The sequence below is a fragment of the Physeter macrocephalus genome, chromosome 14 (genome assembly GCF_002837175.3).
Source record: "Physeter macrocephalus isolate SW-GA chromosome 14, ASM283717v5, whole genome shotgun sequence".
Taxonomy (NCBI): Eukaryota; Metazoa; Chordata; class Mammalia; order Artiodactyla; family Physeteridae; genus Physeter; species Physeter macrocephalus.
In genome coordinates this window covers 48,474,079-48,492,973 of record NC_041227.1, presented here as the reverse complement: position 1 = coordinate 48,492,973, position 18,895 = coordinate 48,474,079, and the positions used below count along the sequence as shown (strand labels likewise).

At 50.9% G+C, this 18,895-nt stretch overlaps 1 protein-coding gene across 13 annotated transcripts in view; it reads right to left on the bottom strand.

Annotated features, from left to right (window-relative positions):
- Positions 1–18,895, bottom strand: part of LOC102980873 (phospholipid-transporting ATPase ABCA3) — a 46,390-nt gene that overhangs the window by 16,326 nt on the left and 11,169 nt on the right. For all 13 annotated transcript variants that reach the window (XM_028499258.2, XM_028499257.2, XM_028499261.2 and 10 more), the window contains 12 exons: positions 18,176–18,341; positions 15,286–15,545; positions 13,253–13,369; positions 12,856–12,976; positions 8,618–8,791; positions 6,044–6,225; positions 4,156–4,299; positions 3,529–3,658; positions 2,873–3,027; positions 2,450–2,605; positions 2,153–2,363; positions 993–1,143 (listed from right to left, as the gene is read on the bottom strand). In XM_028499258.2, coding sequence (XP_028355059.1) covers positions 993–1,143; positions 2,153–2,363; positions 2,450–2,605; positions 2,873–3,027; positions 3,529–3,658; positions 4,156–4,299; positions 6,044–6,225; positions 8,618–8,791; positions 12,856–12,976; positions 13,253–13,369; positions 15,286–15,545; positions 18,176–18,341 — 1,967 coding nt within the window. The remainder of the gene's footprint in view (positions 1–992; positions 1,144–2,152; positions 2,364–2,449; positions 2,606–2,872; positions 3,028–3,528; positions 3,659–4,155; positions 4,300–6,043; positions 6,226–8,617; positions 8,792–12,855; positions 12,977–13,252; positions 13,370–15,285; positions 15,546–18,175; positions 18,342–18,895) is intronic.

Genomic DNA, 18,895 nt, shown 5'->3' with positions numbered 1-18,895 from the left:
CCACAACTAGAGAAAGCCCGCACACAGGAACGAAGACCCAACGCAGCCAAAAACAAATAAATAAATAAATTTTAAAAAAAAAGAAAAAGAATCTGCCTGCCAATGCAGGACACTGGGTTCGAGCCCTGGTCCAGGAGGATCCCACATGCCACAGAGCAACTAAGCTTGTGCACCACAACTACTGAGCCTGCTCTCTAGAGCCCGTAAACCACAACTACTGAGCCTGCGAGCCACAACTACTGAAGCCCGCATGCCTAGAGCCCATGCCCCGCAAGAAGAGAAGCCGCTGCAATGAGAAGCCCGCGCACCGCAACGAAGAATATCCCCTGCTAGCTGCAACTAGAGAAAGCCCACGCGCAACAAGACCCAACGCAGCCAAAAAAAAATTAATTAATTAATTAAAAAAAAATGAGTCAGAGAACACTGCCGTGATTAAAACCACATTTCTCAATTCGGATTGCAGCAAGATTAATGTACTTTTAAGTCTTCTATTCCGAAGTTTCTGAATGTGACTTATGAGTTTGGTTTTTACCTCTCCACACTGGGAGTCTGCTTTGCTTACGAGAGCTGTGTTCATAACTCAGATTCTGAGACCAAGAAGACACACGAGTTCACAGCTGCACACTAACCCCGAGTGGCTGCGGTGTGAGGAGCGAGCCTCGTGCCAAGTGTGGATGGCACCAGGGCACCGAGCACCCTGTGATGAGCCACTCTTCTCCTTCTCGGGTACAGCCCTGACGCACAGGGAGGCCTGGCACTCTGGGCCCAGCAAGCAAATTCACTGGGTACCAATCATCACATCCCAGGAGCTAAGAGGTGCCCCTGGCCAAGCCACGCAAGTGCAGGGCGGGTGACTCTACACACGGAGCCCTTAAGGCCCCCTGAGCCTCCTTCTCAGATCTGTACCTGTGAGTGCTCTGGGACACACACGTGCCTGTGCATGCTCTCTTTAGGATGTGTACCTGTGCATGCTCTCTGGGACATGTATGTACCTGTGTGTGCTCTCCTTGGGAAGAATGAACGACAGCTCTGCTCCGGCACTGCTCTCCAGGGTGGCGTTGGGGACATGGTGGTGGACCAGCCGGGAGATGCCCTCGGGGTTGCAGTGAGGCTCCTTCACCAGCGTCATGTGGTAGCCTGCGCCTGGTACACCCAGGAGCCCAGTGAGGCTGCATCCCACTCTCCTCCTGGCCCACCCAGGGCCCCGGGCTCCTGCAGGTCAGGCTCCTGGGAAAGGGACTGCAGAGCTGGGGCAAGTGAACTGGAATCGATGCATCTCAGGGCACCTCAATGCTGTCCTGAGGGTCTCACCTCCCCACCTCCGCCCACTGGGGAGAGATGCTGGAGGACCTGGGGTGTTGAGCGTGATAAAGAGGTGAAACCAGAGCTGGACTTCAGATGTCAAATCTCAGATACTGGGGTACAAACTGTCCCAAGACCCCTTCTCCCTGCTTTCTCGGTAGCAGAACATAAGGACAAAGGCCACTCTCTTACAGCTGTCCCCCCGCCTGATGGTGACCACACTAGGTCACCTTCTGCTTTCGGGGCTGTGTGCTGGCCAGAGGAAGCCACAGATGTGAGGGGTACAAATCCTGGGGTGTCCTGGGGGTGGGGCACTGGTCTTCTGTATTGGCTCCTTCTGCTGGTGGGACATGGATGTGACCTGGCGTGCCAGGACCATGTTGAACCATGAGTTGTCCTCGAGATGGAGATGGGAAGCCATGCTCATACAGCAAAGATGGGGCTGACCCCACGCGCTGCCCATCAGCCCTAGACAATGCCGTGGGCCCCTCACTTGTTTGGGAGCTGCAACGCTGGCGAGGGGGCTTGGTCTCTGCAACGGCACCCCTGCTTTTGGTGGCCCTGGCACTTGACTGCTAGTCCACTGCTCAAGGCTGAATGATGCTCCAAATCAAGACTACCTGCTTCATTCCTTCTTCATTCTCACAGGCCCCTCTGCCTGGGGCCTCGGGTCTCTACCCACAGGTAGCAGAACAGGATGTCTAGAGAAGGCCTCTCTCTGCCCGATCTCAGGGGCCCTTCAGGAACGCTAACAGTGGATACTTTCTACAGCACACTGGGCCAGCAACGCTGACCCCACACAGAATGGAGTTTCCGCTGCCTGCCCCGCTGCTTGCCTGCGGCCACTCACCATATTTCTGCTTCAGGAACAGAGATGACCCGCAGCACTGCAGCTCCCCCTTGGCCATGATGGCGATGCGGTCCCCCAGCAGGTCGGCCTCATCCATGAAGTGGGTGGTCAGCAGGATGGTGCGGTCACTTTTGTGCTGCTGAAGAAGGTCCCAGATGGCCCTCCTGGAGATGGCGTCCATGCCCGAGGTGGGCTCGTCCAGCATCAGCACCTGGAGGGCAGAGGAAAGGGCTTGTGATGACGGCAGAGCCACATCCTAGGCCCAGGCTGCTGTGCTGCAGGCCCCGCCGCCCCTACCTTGGAGCCTGCGATGAGGGCAATGCCGATGGAGAGCTTGCGTCTCATCCCCCCGCTCAGGAACCTGCTCCGGGAGTCCCGCTTGTCCTCCAGACTGAGGATGTGCAGCATGCGTTTGACTTCTTCGGGGCACTTCTGGCGCGACAAGCCTTTCAGCTGACACAGCAGGGGACATAGATCTGGCAGCGGCTTCTGACGGGAGGCCAGCCCGTCCAGCTGGCACTGGAATGGTGCTGTCTCCGTCCCTCCCCAGGCTGGATCTCGCGTCCTGACACCCACCCACCCCGCAATTGGCGAACGCCTCCTCAGAGCAGGTTCAGTTTGCTGGGAGGCTAAGGGCTCACATGGCTGCCCTGGGGACCTGAGCATGTAGGTGATGGAATAACCACGACGACCCATGAATCCTGTCACCTGCCGGCTCACCTGAGCATAGAAATACAGGTGTTCTGCGACAGTCAGGTTGTCAAACAAGACGTCATGCTGCGGGCACAGGCCCAAGTTCTTCCGGATCTGAGCCATGTCTTGGGAGATTTCGTACCCACTGATATATGCCCGTCCACTGGTCGGGGGAAAGAGACCTAGGGCGGAGCAGAAGACCCCGGGGCTCAAGTTCAGTGCGAACACCCTCCAGTAGCACGAGGAGTGCTGAGCCTCCCTGGTTCACACGGTGTGTACCCTGATGTGTGGGTCTCCGGAGACAGAGGAGGGTGGGGGATTCCCACTGCCAGGATGTGTGGCTTGTAAGGAATGAGACAGGCGCATCCCCCACGCTCTCCGAGCCCAGGTCCTACTCGAGCCTGTTCTCAGGGAGGACAGGATGACCGTCAGGGCTGGGCTGGCTCATCCAGGAGGGCTTTCTAGGAGAGTGGGCTCGGGACCAAATCAGCGTGGGTGGGGCCGCCTCTGTGTGGCCTGAGAGGCTCCCACCCTGTTCCCAGAGCCCCTGGGGCTCCACTAGCTATCAGCACAGCAGGGGGAGGACAATAGCCACCTGAGGGCACAAGACCTGGGCAGTGCTGAGGTGGCCTTGAAGGAAGGGCCTGGAGGTCGAGGTGGGGCATGAAGGCTGGGTCCCTCACCTGTGAGCATGGAGAGGGTGGTGGTCTTGCCCGCGCCGTTGTGGCCCAGCAGGACAGTGATCTGGCCCTCATACAGGTTCAGGTTCAGGTCTCTGACAGCTGCCTTGCCCTTGTTCCCCACACTGAACACCTGCAGAAAGGCAGAGGGTGGTCCCGGAATTCAGGAGCTCCTCACTGAAAAGGGCCCCTTCTACTCCTCTCTGGAATATCCGTCCGAGCGTCTGGGGAGGAGACCACGCCCAGTACCGCCAACCAGCACACAGAGAGGCAGGAGGAGGACTGAGAGGAGGCCCCGCTGCTTCCTGCTGCTCTCCGCCCCACCCCAGGACCCCAGCACCCAGGTGTTTTGGTGTCTCGGCAGGACTAGAAGGCCCATGATGCCCAGGCATCGTATACGGTGAGCACAGAGAGCATCCACTGAAAAGCTGGTCAGAGGTTAAGTGGGGCAGCACAGGTTGCTGACTCGACTCTGAGCCTCCACACTGGGCCCTGGGGACAGAGCCTGAGGGATGGCTAATGCCCAGGAGAGCCGGTCAGAGGGCAGCTACAGGAATCCAGGAGAAACAAGGCCCAGAGGATGGTCTCCGCCCCGTGACCCTGCGGTCCCCGTCCCCATAGGTATGGCACCTTGGACACATGCTTGATCTTGATCCCGGCTACCAGGTCCTCTGGCTCAGCTTCAAAGTACTCGGTCCTAAGCACTTTCTCAGGGTCATCGTCTTCCTCCTCTTTCCCTAGAACTGTCCTCGGGTGCCCGCACCAATACGAGGGCTAGGATGGAAATCAGAAGCTCTCAAACAGCCAAGTCACATCAGTTCATTTTGTTTGTGACAACCAACAGACAAGCTAGAGTAGACAGCAGCCGCCCTTAGATTCCCCTGCCCGGCGCTGCTGCAGGGAAGATGCTGCTTAGAGTTCAGGGTTGGGGTGAGACCCAGCGCAGCTCTGCACCCAGCTGCCCCGGGAAGCTCTGAGACTGTTTCCTATTCTGCTGAAGGGGCTTACTATGCACATCAACTCAGAGGTGATACAGGGAAAGTTAACAATGGAATTTAATACAAAGACAGGTCATTAAGTCCAGCCCAGAGCCATGTGGGGCGAGCCCCCAGCTGCATCCTCACTCAGCCATGCAGGCGCTCGTGAAAATAAGCAGGAGAAGCCCAAGGGCCAGCCTCCCTCTGCTGGGAGGAGGCCTCCCCTTCTACGGTCTGGCCCCGGCAGTGCAGGTGTCACTTGAGGGTGGCACACTGATGGCACAGTGGCTGGGCAGGGTCACAAGAGAGGTGAGCACAGGGCCCTGGAAGAATGCCCACACCCCGGAGGGAAGCCCTGTGGGGGGAGAACATCTCAACCACAGCTCTAGCCCCCACGTACCCTACGGCCTGGGGTGGTTCCTCATATCACAGTCTGTTGGTTTTAAGGGACATGTGTCTCAAGTTTTAAGTGACTGTGAAATCAGAATGTGTCTTACAAACACGGAAATGCCATAGTTTAACTGTCAGTATCTTTCTTTCTTAGTGATGAAGTAACGGTGCCTCTAAGAATCAGGGTCATCTTAGATTTTTAAAAAATGTATTTATAGCTTTATTTTATTTTTATTTATTTATTTTGGCCACACCACACGGCTTGTGGGATCTTAGTTACCTGACCAGGGATCGAACCCTACCCTGGCAGCGAAAGCCCAAGTCCTAACCTAACCACAGGACCACCAAAGAATTCCTCAAGGGCCATTTTAGATTTGATGAAATACAGTAAATGGATGCTTGATAAATATCTGTTGAATCAAAGAATGAACGATGAAGCGGCACCTGGCTAACCTAGCTCACCAATGGGGAATTAGTTAATGATACAGTGGTACATCCATGGAATACTGTGTAGTCATTAAAAAGTGAAGTTGGTTGATAAAAACACATATGTTTAAACAGAAATACATTTATAAATAAATTTTAAAAATTTATAAACGTGTAGATAAAAATCTAAAAGCATATTTGTAAATAGACCCACATGTATATATACTTAAGATATCTAAGATGTACTGTTACATTAAAAAAAAAAAAAGCAAGTTTCAAGCATTTTTACAATATAATCCCCCCTTCTAAATACAAGTGTATTTATGTTATAGCTGCACATACATAGAAAATCATCTGAAGAGCTACACCTCAAAGTGTCAGCGATGTTCATCTCTGGGTGGTGGGAGTGTGCTGTGCACTCCAGCACGTGATCATTTTTACAAGAAGCTCTATTACTTTGTAGGCAGAAAACCCAACAAGACGTTTTTTGTGAAAGACGGCTGGGAGGGGGCTGTGTACTGGCCCTGTGGCAGGCCAGCCAGCACCAGCTCCTCCTCTCGGACCCTGGAGCACAGGGATCACCTCGGGCATGGGGGTCTCGGGGCCTCTAGGACACACGGCTCATGACAGCGCACAGGGCATGCATTGCATGTCAGGGACTAGAGGTGCCCGGGGTGGGTGCTGGGCCCACCTCCACCCCCACAGAGGTGGCTGTCAGAACTTACCAGGATGAAGAAATACCAGGGCTGGGGCACGCCAAACTGGCCTGGGAGGACGGCCTCCACATACCAGGTCACCAGGCTGTAGAGGATAGAGTCCAGCAATAGCATGCCGAGCACTTGCCCAAAGGAGAAGTCGTCGTCCACGTTGACAGGACTCAGGAGGTCTCGCCACTGGACACCTGTTCCTGGAAGACACGCCAGGAAATGGGCCTGAAGCAGACCCGTGGCTGCCAATGCACATGTGTGCGCAGCAGTGCGAAGTCAGTGGGACGGCTCCCCGCCTACAGCAAACCTGACAACTTTCTTCAGGCCTTTAGACAAGAGCAAGTCACCAAATCGGTGTCATAGAACTAGCAAAAGCTTGTGAACTGACGAGAGGGGCTCATGTTTGATTTATGACATATACACACATAAACACATATCCATCTACATAACATACCTGTACATATACACGGATGCACATACACGTGTACATACATACACACATACATGTATGTGATCTGGGTAAGGCCAACACTGGAAGAGGGTGCATTTAATACAAGTCTTTTCAAAAAAAGGAAACACTCACGGCATACATAAAGCTCTGTTTAGTGGTGCTCGTGGTGTTCTGTCCTCTCTGGTTTGCAACATCACAGTCCAAATGATGCTTGGGGATTCTGTGCAGCTGGACCACCTGGGTTGGCTCGAGGGCCCCTGATGGAAATGGCTGCTCTACAGCCTTGGTCACTGTTCACTTTCAAACAACTAGAAGTTTGTCTATTTTAAGAAAATTCAGGGACTTCCCTGGTGGTGCAGTGGTTAAGAATCTGCCCGCCAATGCAGGGGACATGGGTTCGATCCCTGGTCTGGGAAGATCCCACATGCCGCGGAGCAACAAAGCCCATGTGCCACAACTACTAAGCCTGCACTCTAGAGCCTGTGAGCCACAACTACTGAGCCTGCATGCCGCAACTACTGAAGCCCACAGGCCTAGAGCCCGTGCTCCGCGACAAAGGGTAGGCCCTGCTCGCCACAACTAGGGAAAGCCCACGTGCAGCAACAAAGACCCAACACAGCCAAAAATAAAAAAATAAAAACAGGAGAAAACTTTTTCAAAAAAAAGGAAGAAAATTCAGTATAGAATTTTGAAAACCAAGAGGTGCCATAGAGTTAGACTCCTCTTTATAAATGGCTTTTTTAAAAGCATTTGAACCCTGGAAGGGACTGTACCTTTAAAAAATCTACATTTTATCACACACTACTGAACATGGAGAACCACATATATTTAAAAGCTCCAATGTCATAGGACTTTGTCAACTGAAGAAAAAATTCTAATTAAGGATAAAGCCACACTAAAGGTTCCCGTGGCCACCCACCTCCCTCCCTCCTTAGACCCACAACTAGGAAGCTACAACTAGGAATTGCATGACTGGAAGAAACCCGAGCATTCAGCCTGATAGGGAACATCTGGGTGGGGCAGGGTGAGACCATCCCAAAATGCACTCAGGTCAGTCACTCAGAAGCGAGGTTGTATTTCACCTCCTGCTAGCAGAGCCAGAGCAACACCAGGAGCTCCTGGGAGATGGACACTGACACAACACCAGCCACGCATAAACTCATCCTGTCCCTTCTGTCTCTGCTTGGAACCAAGGCAAATGAGACAGAGGCAGGGCCGGGTCTGGGTCCACTTGCCTCTTCAAGGCCCTTCTGTGAGATGGTCTGAGTGATACAGAAATGAACGGGGCCTTCTCCTAAGAGGTGAGCGCTCCATCTCTGGAGATTTCCCACCAGGTGTGGGGTTAAGGGTTAAACTAGGCGTTAAAGGAGGGTTAAACTCCTCCTTTAGAGGAGCAGCCTTGACTCTACCATGTGAAATCTGAGCATCTCCAGCAGGGTTTGCAAAATGGGAGCCCACAGGCCAATGTCAGCCCTAGAGGTGTTTATTTGACACCCATGACATTTTAAAAATCAGGAAATTTCACAAAACTCAAGAAAGCAATGTCCTGGTCTGTGACTTGTTCCTCTCTCAAGCCTTCCTGCCGTCATCACCAATTACTGCAGGAGGTATCAGGGGAACAGGAGGAGGGGAGATGCTAGTTCTACCAGTTTACCAAGAGCTGGGAGCCCTTCGAACCCCGCAGACTGAGACCTCTGGCCTAGGAATCCTAAAGCCTCGAGAGGCAGGCAGAGACTCAGAGGCGACCAACTTGAATCCCACCATTGGCAGATGCAGACACTCACGGCCAGTGTTTTCCTGAAGTAACGGCCAGTTCCAGGCAGGGCTTCGAGGGGAGCTCAGAGCCGGGACCGCAATGGCCAGGTGGTGGCCGACGTTGCATTGGACACCTTAACTCTGTCCTGTGAACTACGTGTCTCTGACCCACCTCCCCTGTGGCTCTGGTCACTCCTCCCCATCTGCCCTGGGCGTGAGCCTCCCCTTCGCCAAGGACCTGCCTTCCAAATGCACTGTTCGTTTAGCTGTGCTGATGTGTCTGATTATTGTTGGAGCGAGAGTCTTGAGGCTGGAGGCCCCTCTGCTTAGACCCTCTGGGGGTAACTGAATCAGCAAGGACAGCCTGTGTAAAGGAAAATACTCACCTTTTGCTTCAAATTTTCCTATGAGCTGGGCTCCCATTGCCATGGCAACATTGGACAGGAGGCAGGAGAATAGCTTCTGGCTAAGCGTCATCCAGTTGTATCGAGGGGCAACGAAGAAGTAAGGGATGTACGTGAAGAAGTAGAGGAAGCCCCCAATGGCTGCTGCCATGTTGGCTATGGGTGGAGAGAGGAAGACAAGTGTGCCAGAACCAGGCGAGAGCATCTGCACCGATGGGCTCCATCCGTGGCCCCAAGGATGCCTCTCTCGGGCGAGCTGCCCGACCCCAGCCTGGCAGGAGCCGGGGACACTGGGACACAAGCCTCAGTGCTGGGGGGTGCTCCATGCTTGGCCCCCAGCCTCTGCCCTTGTTGGCATGCCTGTGCCCACCCCGGGAACCCCAAGGGGATTTCTCCACACTCTCCTGCAGAACTACCTCCAGCTATCTGGGCATCGTACACCTGACACGACTAACATGGAACATCTGATCCCCTGCCTGGTCCTGCCCCATCTTGTTCACTCGTGCATCCCACAGATACTCACTGGGCACCTGCTCTGTGCCAGGCCCTGTTTCAGGCACCAGGAAACAGAACAGACAAAGCCCTCTGCTCGGGGAGCTTAGGATCCAGTGCGGACACAGCCAGTAGACAAGAAGGTAAGTAAAGCAGATGGTGCTGGGTGGGTACAGCCCTGTGAAGAGCAACAAGCCACAGACCCAGGACAAGACACTCCCTAGGCTGGGGGTTGCAACTATAACCAGGTGGCCAAGGAAGGTTTTGATGAGGAGGTGAACGTGGAAAAGACCTGAAAGAGGTAAGGATGGGGTGGTGGAGGTGTGGGGAGACAGCATGGCTTCAGTCCACACAGTGGCCCTTACACCCTTTGGTCTTAAGACTCCTTTATGCTGTAAACAGTTGGTAAGGATGTCAAAGAACTTTGTTTATGTGGGATACAAGCATTATATATATGTCAATATTCCACTGTGTTAGACATGAATACTAAGAAAATTTAAAGATATTTAAGAATAACAATAATAAACCCATTACAAGTTAACATAAGTATTTTTATAAACAACACCTGTATTTCCCACAATTTAGTGGGAAGAGTAGCCTTGTGTAACATTCTTGCAAACCTCTGTAAAGATTTAACCGATTACAGCTGGATTTTCATATCTGCTTCTGCATTCACTCTCATGTATTGCCTTGTTTTAGGTGAAGTAAATGAAGAAAATGAGCTTCACAGAGATCAGCACTTGGAAAAGGGACAGGAATTTTAATAGCCTTTTTAGGTATTTTGGATATTCTTCTCTGCTACCACACCACCACTTAACAAGGGGTGGTTTCTTAAAGGTGAGGTGCCACGTGGAATCAACCTGAACAATGAACTTTTTATACTCTGTTATGTGAAAATCTATTGGTCCATCTTGTACATGGAACGGGTTATTTACTACTCTTGCATGATTTTGTAACATGATGCATTGGCCATTTGGAAAATATTGCTCGTTGGGCAAAGAACATCTTCCAAATGTTGACACATTTTATTACACCACATAAAAAAATCACACTGGGTAATATTAGCACTAATTTCATAAAAAAGTAAGTAAGTACTGGGAGGCTGTAAAGCTCATGGTGGTAGATTAAAGTTTGCAAAATTCTATTTTTGTTGCCTGAAAGCCTGAATTTTGTAATTGACATCAGATATTGTCAGTTGTTTTCCTTAAAAAGGCAGCTCACACTTGAGAAAATGCTTACCAAATACCAGAATGTGAATGACAGTGTGATGGTCATTGTTTCAAGCAAAAATGGTGTTCTGTGAAAAAAGTGGCTAGTTTAGCTGACACCTGCACACATGCTGTTCCTCAAGAGAATCATTATACTACAGCACCCAAGGAAGCGCTTTCTGTGGACATCTCATTTAGTCACGCAGAATATTAGAAAAGTATACTTGGGAGTCAAAGGTTAACAAAATTAACATTTTTTACTGTTTCATCAAGGACATTTTTGAGTGAAACTGGCATTTTTGTTTGTTTGTTTACGAGCGTGTGCGGTGTGAAGAACATGCCACTGCCTAGTGCAGTTTGGAGCCTGTCTTGATCATGCTCAGGGCCAGCAGTTTTACCACTTTTGCTTTTACACCATCAGTGCACGTCAACATGGTAGAAAAGGCAAATGACATTCTGATATTATCATAAAAAGTTCTGATTTTGTGAACCTCTAAAGGTCCCAGGAGCCCGTGGACCACACTGGAGAACTTCTGACCTGGGCAGAAACTGAAGAGGGGCAGGGGCAGAAGCAGGGAGGCCAGTTATGGGGCCACTGCCGTCAACCAGGCTGGAGATGACAGTGGCTTGGGCCAGGGCGGGGCTGTGGGCGAGGTGGGAGGTGGCTGGAGTTCAGAGGTACCTTGCGGTACAGTGGACAGGATTTGACTGGACTGGGGTAGGATGCTAGAGGAAGAGGAGTCGAGGGCATTCCCAGGTTTTTAGTGTGAGCACATGGTAGAGATGGGGAAACGGGGTTTTGAGGACACCATCAGTAGTTCAGGAAACGTCTGACTGAGACACATGTTAAACATCTAAAGGGAGATGCTGGGCATGAGTCTGAATCTGGGAATTATCCCCATGTTTAAAGGTCTCCAAGGGAGTAAGTTTGAGTAGGAAAGAGACAGACTTCAAAACAAGAATATCAAGGACTTTAAGGAGTAAATGAAGAAATGCTTCCATTGATAAAAGGAGGATTTTTCCCTACAAAAATGGATGAAGAAACAAGAATAAGTGGATATATACAACAATCAACTGGATAGTTGGTAAAGGTTAAATATAGTCATAGAAATAAAATCTCAAAGATGAGACACAGTCTAGAACATACACAGTCAAAGAGAGAATTAGGGAATTAGAAGACAACTCTAAGAAATTCATATAGAGCTCAGCACAAAGAGATTTTCTAAGGTATGAAGAAGTAGTTAAGAGACATAAAGAACAGACTGAGAGATATACCTTACACCCAAGAGGGGGCTACTATTAAAAAAAGCAAAAAATAACAAGTATTGGTGAGGATGTGGAGAGATTGGAACACTTTTGCACTGTTGGTGGGAATATAAAACGGTTCAGCTGCTGTAGAAACAGTATGGCAGTTCCTCAAAAAATTAAAAATAGAATTACTATACAATCCAGCAGTTCTGCCTCTGGGCATACACTCAAATGAACTGAAAGCAGGGTCTCAAAGAGATCTTTGTACACCCATGTGCATAGCACCATTATTCACAATAGCCACAAACGTGGAAGCAACCCAAATATCCACTGATGAATGAATGGATATGCAAAATGTGGTCTATACATATGATGAAATATTACTCAGCCTTACAAAGGAAGGAAACTCTGACACAAGCTGCAACAGGGATAAACCTTGAAGACATTATGCTAAATGAAGTAAGCTAGTCACAGAAAGACAAACGCTCCATGATTTCCACTTACATGAGGTCCCAAGTAGTCAAATTCATAGAGACAGAAAGTGTAATGGTGGTTTCCAGGGTTGTGGGAATGGGGTAGGGAGTTAGTGTTTAATGGGGGCAGAGATTCAGTTTTGCAAGATGAAAAGGTTTCTGGGGATGGATGTTGGTGACAGTTGCATGACAATGTGAATGTACTTACGGTCACTGAACTTTACACTTAAAATGGTTAAGGTGGTAAATTTATGTCATATGTATTTTGCCACATTAATAAAAAAAAAGTTACGAGACATGAAGCACAGACTGAGAAGCTTCAACTTAGGTCTAATAGAAGAGAAGGGGGATTAACAGGGAGCAAAGTCTGATGGATGACGAACGGAAATGCAGAACTGAAAAGACATGAGTCCTCAGATCCAAACATCCATACAGAAAAATCAGACCTAGACTGTCAGCTGACTTCTTCCCAGCAATAATGGAAATCTGGTGGCAATAAGGTAATGTTATCAAGGCGCCAAGGAGAATTTTATACGCAGCTAAGACAGTATTCAGGAGTGAGGGCAAAACAGAGACATCTTCAGATACACAAAGTCAATGAGAATTAACCAATCGCTGAGCTTCACTGAAAGAACTGTTCAGGGATGTACTCTGACACCCAGAAAAAACCTCAGTCTCCGGGTTATTTCTGCTCAGATGCCCTTGGACTCCTTGACCTTACTCATCCCAAGAGAAACTGCTGGTCTTCTGAGGTGTGCATCACCCACAGACCTCCACTCTCAGAGGCACGACAACTCACCTTTGCTGAATAAAGTGCTGACCATGAAGCTGAAGGAAATGGAGGAGACAGCAAAGCAGGCCAGAAAGACCAGCACCAGCGAGGGGTCACTGTGCGCGAGCACTGCCACGTTCTTCTTCACCTGTGCGGCCATCCCGTTGGCAGGAGGGGGCAGGTCGGGGCGGGGTAGGGGAGACAAAACCAGAAGAGTCTCAAACTTTCCCAGCCCCAAATGGAGCTGGTAAGGGTGGGAGAACGGCTACACCAGTCCTCTCTACCAAAAGGGCAGACTCCCCAACCAAAGCCGTAAGTGCGGACTCTTGGGGTCTCCCTGGTGGTGCCACAGCTGTCTCTAGCCCTCCCGCCAACTCCAATGCCTTGCTTTTCATGTGAGACCCCCTTCTGAAACCACACTCACCTTGATGCAGAAGAGCAGGGTCATGAAGGAGACGGTGATGAGGAGGAAGAGGAAGAACAGGAGGAACCACGCGGTCCAGTGCAGCCAGCTGCTGAGCCCCATCATGCGCATGTACTCCTGGGGGAGGGGCACATGTGCTGCTCCACACACCCCACCGCCTGCCACCCCTGCCACACCAAACCCCAGGAGCCTCCCTCACGCTAAACCCGCACCATCCAATACAGTGGCCTGCGGCCACATGTGGCTATTTTGGCTGAAATTACTTAAGATTAAAAAGCCAGCTCCTCAGCCGCTCCAGGCACAAGTGCCCAGTGGGGCTGTAGAGGACAGCAGACCCAGGCCTGTCTGTTACCATGGACAACACTGGTCTGGGGGAGGGGACCAGGGCTGATTAAGTGTCTCTCATGTGCCAGGCACCAAGCTAGGCTGATTTTCCAACTTCCTCTCATGGACAATTTCAAACCACCAGAAAAACAGGAGGATTGGAATGGTGGCCACTCACAAACCACTTGGGCTCAGTGATCATTCAACATCCCGCCACATTGGTTTCATCTATGTACCTGGAGGCACGTGCGCACACAAACGTTTTTTCCTGAACCATTTCCTTGTCCAAAGCTAACCACCTCAGTGTCGCACCATTTTATTAAAGTTATTTAGGCACCGAAGTGGACAGGACCCACCTCATTAGTTCTCCCAGCCCCTCATTTACAGCAATTTAAAAGCGCCAATAAGGACTTCCCTGGTGGTCCAGTGGTTAAGACTCCGAGCTTCCAATGTAAGGGGCACGGGTTCAATCCCTCGTTGGGGAACTAGTAAGATGCCACATGCCACACGGTGTGGCAAAAAAAAAAAAGCTCCAATAATCACAGAGTTGGAACCACTGAGAATACTCTAAATGTCCTTCCACTGGCACTGCAGACATTGCCAAAGGAAGAACTTCACATAAATTCTGGGTAATTCTGGCAGCGTCAGACGTGAGAGCTTACAGGGAACACTATTCACTCAGGTGTACACGGTTATGTCAGTGAGATGCCTGTGGAGCACACCTCACACACTTCTCCATCCCCCACGACACTGCCTGACAGCCGGGCACCACAGCTGTCCTTGATCATACTCAAAGTTCGCTTCCTGCTCTCCATGTATGTGAACATTTGTCTTGTGTTGACCTACTGTTTCAACAGAAACAGAATTTGACCCACATACGTAATTCAGAATTTCAGTAGCCACATGAAAAAAATTTAAAGGGGGACTTCCCTGGCGGTCCAGTGGTTAGGACTCTGCGCTTTCACTGCCGAGGGCGCGGGTTCCATCCCTGGTCGGGGAGCTAAGATCCTGCAAGTCGCGTGGCGTGGCCAAAAAAAAAAAAAAGTTTAGGGACGTCCCTAGTGGCACAGTGGTTAAGAATCCTCCTGCCAATGCAGGGGACACGGGTTTGAGCCTGGTCTGGGAAGATCCCACATGCCGCGGAGCAACTAAGCCCGTGCGCCACAGCTACTGAGCCTGTGCTCTACAGCCCGCGAGCCACAACTACTGAGCCTGCGAGCCACAGCCACTGAAGCCCACGTGCCTAGAGCCCATGCTCCACAACAAGAGAAGCTACTGCAATGAGAAACCCACACACAACAACGAAGAGTAGCCCCTGCTCACCACAACTAGAAAAAGCCCGCGCACAGCAACAAAGACCCAATGCAGCCAAAAAAGTTTAAAGGAACAAATGAAATTAGTTTCAACAATGTATTTTACTTTACCCAATGTATCCAAAACACTGTCTTTTCACTGTTCATTCCTTAATATACAGCACATGAACTACAGCACTTTATCAGGGTTTTAAAAACCTGGACAGAACAGGCTTTATTTCAAAGAAGCCCGAGATGAGCTGAGCCACGTGGGCACTAGCCCCACGCCCAGCTGCCCTGGTGCCCCTAGTGCCTAGAAGCTGCCCCCGCCTGATGACAGGACTCAGGACACGACGGCCCATGGCCACACTGTGCCCGGACTCAGGATCTCTCAAAGCCAAATGCAAACAGGGTTACCTTCAGTTTCCTCTCTTTCTCCTGCACGACAGCCCGGATGATGCTGAGTGAGGTGTAAGTGAAGCTCAGCATGAGCAGCAGGGGAAGCTGGTACTGGATGGCGACGAGGAAGGGGTCCGAGATAAAAGGCGGGTAAGGGAACCTCTTGGCGATCACGGTGAGCTTCTCAAACAGCTGGTGCGTGGAGGCGTTGGCATGGTACTGCATGACAGCCCTGTCCACGGCATGCTGCACGGCCAGGAAGCCCTCACGGATATACCCTGAGTGTGGGAGCAGAGGATGTTCCGGCACGTGGGGTCGATACATGTGGGAGAAGCCAGGTCCTGGGTGCTGGTGCTCAGAGCGCTGTGGGCACTGAGCTGGTGAAGTGGCCTGGGGTTTCCTGCAGGCCTCCAGTTTGCAGGGGCTGCCCTCGCTCTTTGGCTCGAGGCCCCTCCTTCCACCTTCCAAACCAGCCAGGCAACATCTCTCTGACTGGCTTCCGTGTCATCACATCTTTCTCTGACTCTCTCTTCTGCCTCCCTTGCCCGCTTTTAAGGACCTACTGGGATAATCGACAAGTCTTGCTCCCTTGAGACCAGCTGATCAGCAACTTTCATTCCATCCACCCTTGAGTTACCATCTCAAAGGGAGGCAGGAACCACAGACCAAAGGCCACCACTACACGACCTTCATGTGCTTTGTGGTCCCTCCCTGCTGGCCCTTTCTGACTCTCCACAGTTTGTCTGCGATAACATTTTTACAGTGATTAAGGGCCAGGGGGATACGATATTCCAGTCCAGAGCGAGGCTTGTGAGAGGCTGAGCCTATGGAAGGAGTGGGGCATAGCCTCAGGAGAGAGAAAGGCAGCCTGGATTCCTGAGGTCCGAGCCCAGGGGACAGAGAGGGGACATGAGGTGCAGGTCTGGGTGGTGTGGACACCCTCATTCCTAAAATAGTGACATTTAGAACACCTAACATCCTCCAACACAAAACTGTCAGCTGCCTGAGTTCAAGCCTCTAGAAAAAAGAAAAGCAATTTTAGGCCCACCCCACTCCCAGCACGAGGTCACCACGTCTGTGCACTTCTACCATCTCCCTTGAGTAAGTGGTCTTATGGCTGCAGAAATAGCAGGTGCTCAGTGAATGCTACCCTCGTTGTGCTGGGTGGGGGTTTAGTTCTCGTCTTCATTGCGACCCTACAGAGTAGTGAACGACATCTTCATTGGACAAACGGGGCCACTGAGGCCCAGGGCGTTGAGCCACACAAAGGGGGAGGGGACAAAGCTGAGACGGGACCCTGGTCTCTTGGCTTCAAAGCCAGCGTCTTTCTCACGTCACAATGCCTCCCCCAGGAAACGTCCTGCCTGCCTCCTGCTCCCTAGTTGTTCTTCCACGAGGTTCTGCATGCTGCCATGGGGTCTTCACCACCACAACCTCTGCAGCTGCTCAACACCGAGGCAAAGCCACCCTCTGTGATCAATCATGTCCCACTGCTGAAGTTTTTATGATCGTAAATAATGCTGTGGGGAACATCTTTTGTGCGTCTGCGTTTTCTCCTTCTTTCAGACTATTCCAGGGGTTCAATTTTTATCAGGGAATCAGGGGTCTAAGGTATGGACATTTGGGGGTGGGCTTGGGGGGATCACTGGCCTAATTCTTGGAGGGCCTGCTGTGTGCCAGGTTCACATCTTTTCCACTTCTCTTGGGGTCTTTGTGTTTTTTTTAAACTGATTTGGACTAAGGAATCCTTTATAAAACAGAAGGTATTTACTCTTTGTCATTTGCTGGAATGTTTTCCCCAGTCAATTATTTGCTTTCAAAATTGGTGTTATGTCTTTTTCTCTTTTAGCAAATTTCAAGTTTGTACGTAGTGAAACCTGTCAGTCTTTTCCTTGGAGAAATTTTGCCTCTATCGCTTCCAAGCTTAGGAAATTGTCCCCACAAACAGGATGGACAGCCCCGCCCCGGGTCACACAGCCAGTGTCTCCTGCTGCTGGCCACAGGCAGTGGGCGTGGCAGCTGATGTGGCTTCTCCTCCTCTCCGGTTGGTGACCTGTCCAGGGCTTCATTCTGGGGCCTTGCAAACTTCACCTGGCTTTGCTCATCTTAGCTCCTCTTTTGGATTTAAAATCTTTCCCTGGAACATTAGCCTGGTGATAGGGCCCTGGCACCAGAAATACATCTCTAAACGCCGGCTGCCTCTTGCCTTCCTGGTGCTCTATTTAGGGTATTCCTGGGTCTTTTCATCAAAATCTCTAACAAGTTCTGCCTCTTGCAGACCAGGGAATTAATTGTGTTCTTTGCAACACCGAGGATGCCACCTGGAGCCTGCAGCTAGGCCTCGGCTTGAGGGCAAAGTCTAGTCCTGGGCCCCAGTTACTTCGTTCTAAGATGGGACCTTGGTCAGAGAAGACAAACAAGCCAACTACCTTCCAGAGTTACAGCGGACAGACCGACACACCCTCTGGCAATACAGTGAGCTGAGATCCGACTTCTGCAAACATTACACTGATTCAATGAAACCACGGACAATTACACAAGGACAACAGAGCGTACAGAGCCTATACAACTGTACAGAGAGAGGGGCAAGGAGAGAAGGGAAATGGAAAACCAAGCCCAAAAGACCCAATGCAAACTGAAGCTCCTTAAAAACTGAAATATAAATGTTTCATTCAACAGCACGTTTGCTGGGAAATAAGGAGGGAGACAGCCTTTGCTGTTTTCAAAGATTATTTTGCTTTCAGAAGCCAGTTTTACTGGATGTTTTCTTCCTTCTCCTACAAAGAAGAAGGTCAAATAATCATAAAAAATCTTCCTCCAGAGAAATGCAAGATGGGTTCCCCCCACGTGATGATCACAAGCCAGCACCCCGGGGGAGGGAAGGAGACCCCCTAAAAGTGCTCCTCACCAGGTTCTCCGCCGTCAGGGGATGTGGGTTCCCTTGGTCCTGGGCTGGGGAAGAGTGGAAAAAGGGAAGTGGTGTGCCAGCCTTCTGTCTCTTTCAGGAAAAAGGAGTCTGTCTGGGTCCACATGTAATTCCTTCGCGTGTAACTGAACCGTAAGTGATATTTCACCTACGGAAACAAAGAGAAAACCAAGCGCTCTAAGGGATCCAGCCCGAGGAGCAAACGTCTGCATCCAGTGGGAGGGGCTGGGGGACCCTCGTTACCGTGACCTCCCCACTGCCCCAGCCCCGGCTAGTGTCTGCATCTCAGGAGGTCAGAGTGAGCGGTCCTGCCAGGGCACAGAGAGCCCAGGGGCACCTCTGTGGTGCTCTTCACCACCCTCTTCTGCCATTACCCTTGGGAACTCCACACATGACTCGTCACTGCTAACCAGTGCAGGGCCGCCAGCGTGATGCTGAGGGACGTGACGGTTTCCCAGTCTTATTGCCACTGGGGCAACCAAAAAACCTTTCTTTTTGTTTGTTTGTTTAAATATGTAACAGAAATTCTAATGCCATATGGTGCTAAGTCCCGAGTATCTGCTACTTTCCTACTTGTCCTATTTGACTCTGTCGAAGGAGACCCGTAACGCCTTTCATAAAACGAGGACAGGGTTTCCCTGGTGGCGCAGTGGTTGAGAGTCCGCCTGCGGATGCAGGGGACACGGGTTCGTGCCCCGGGCC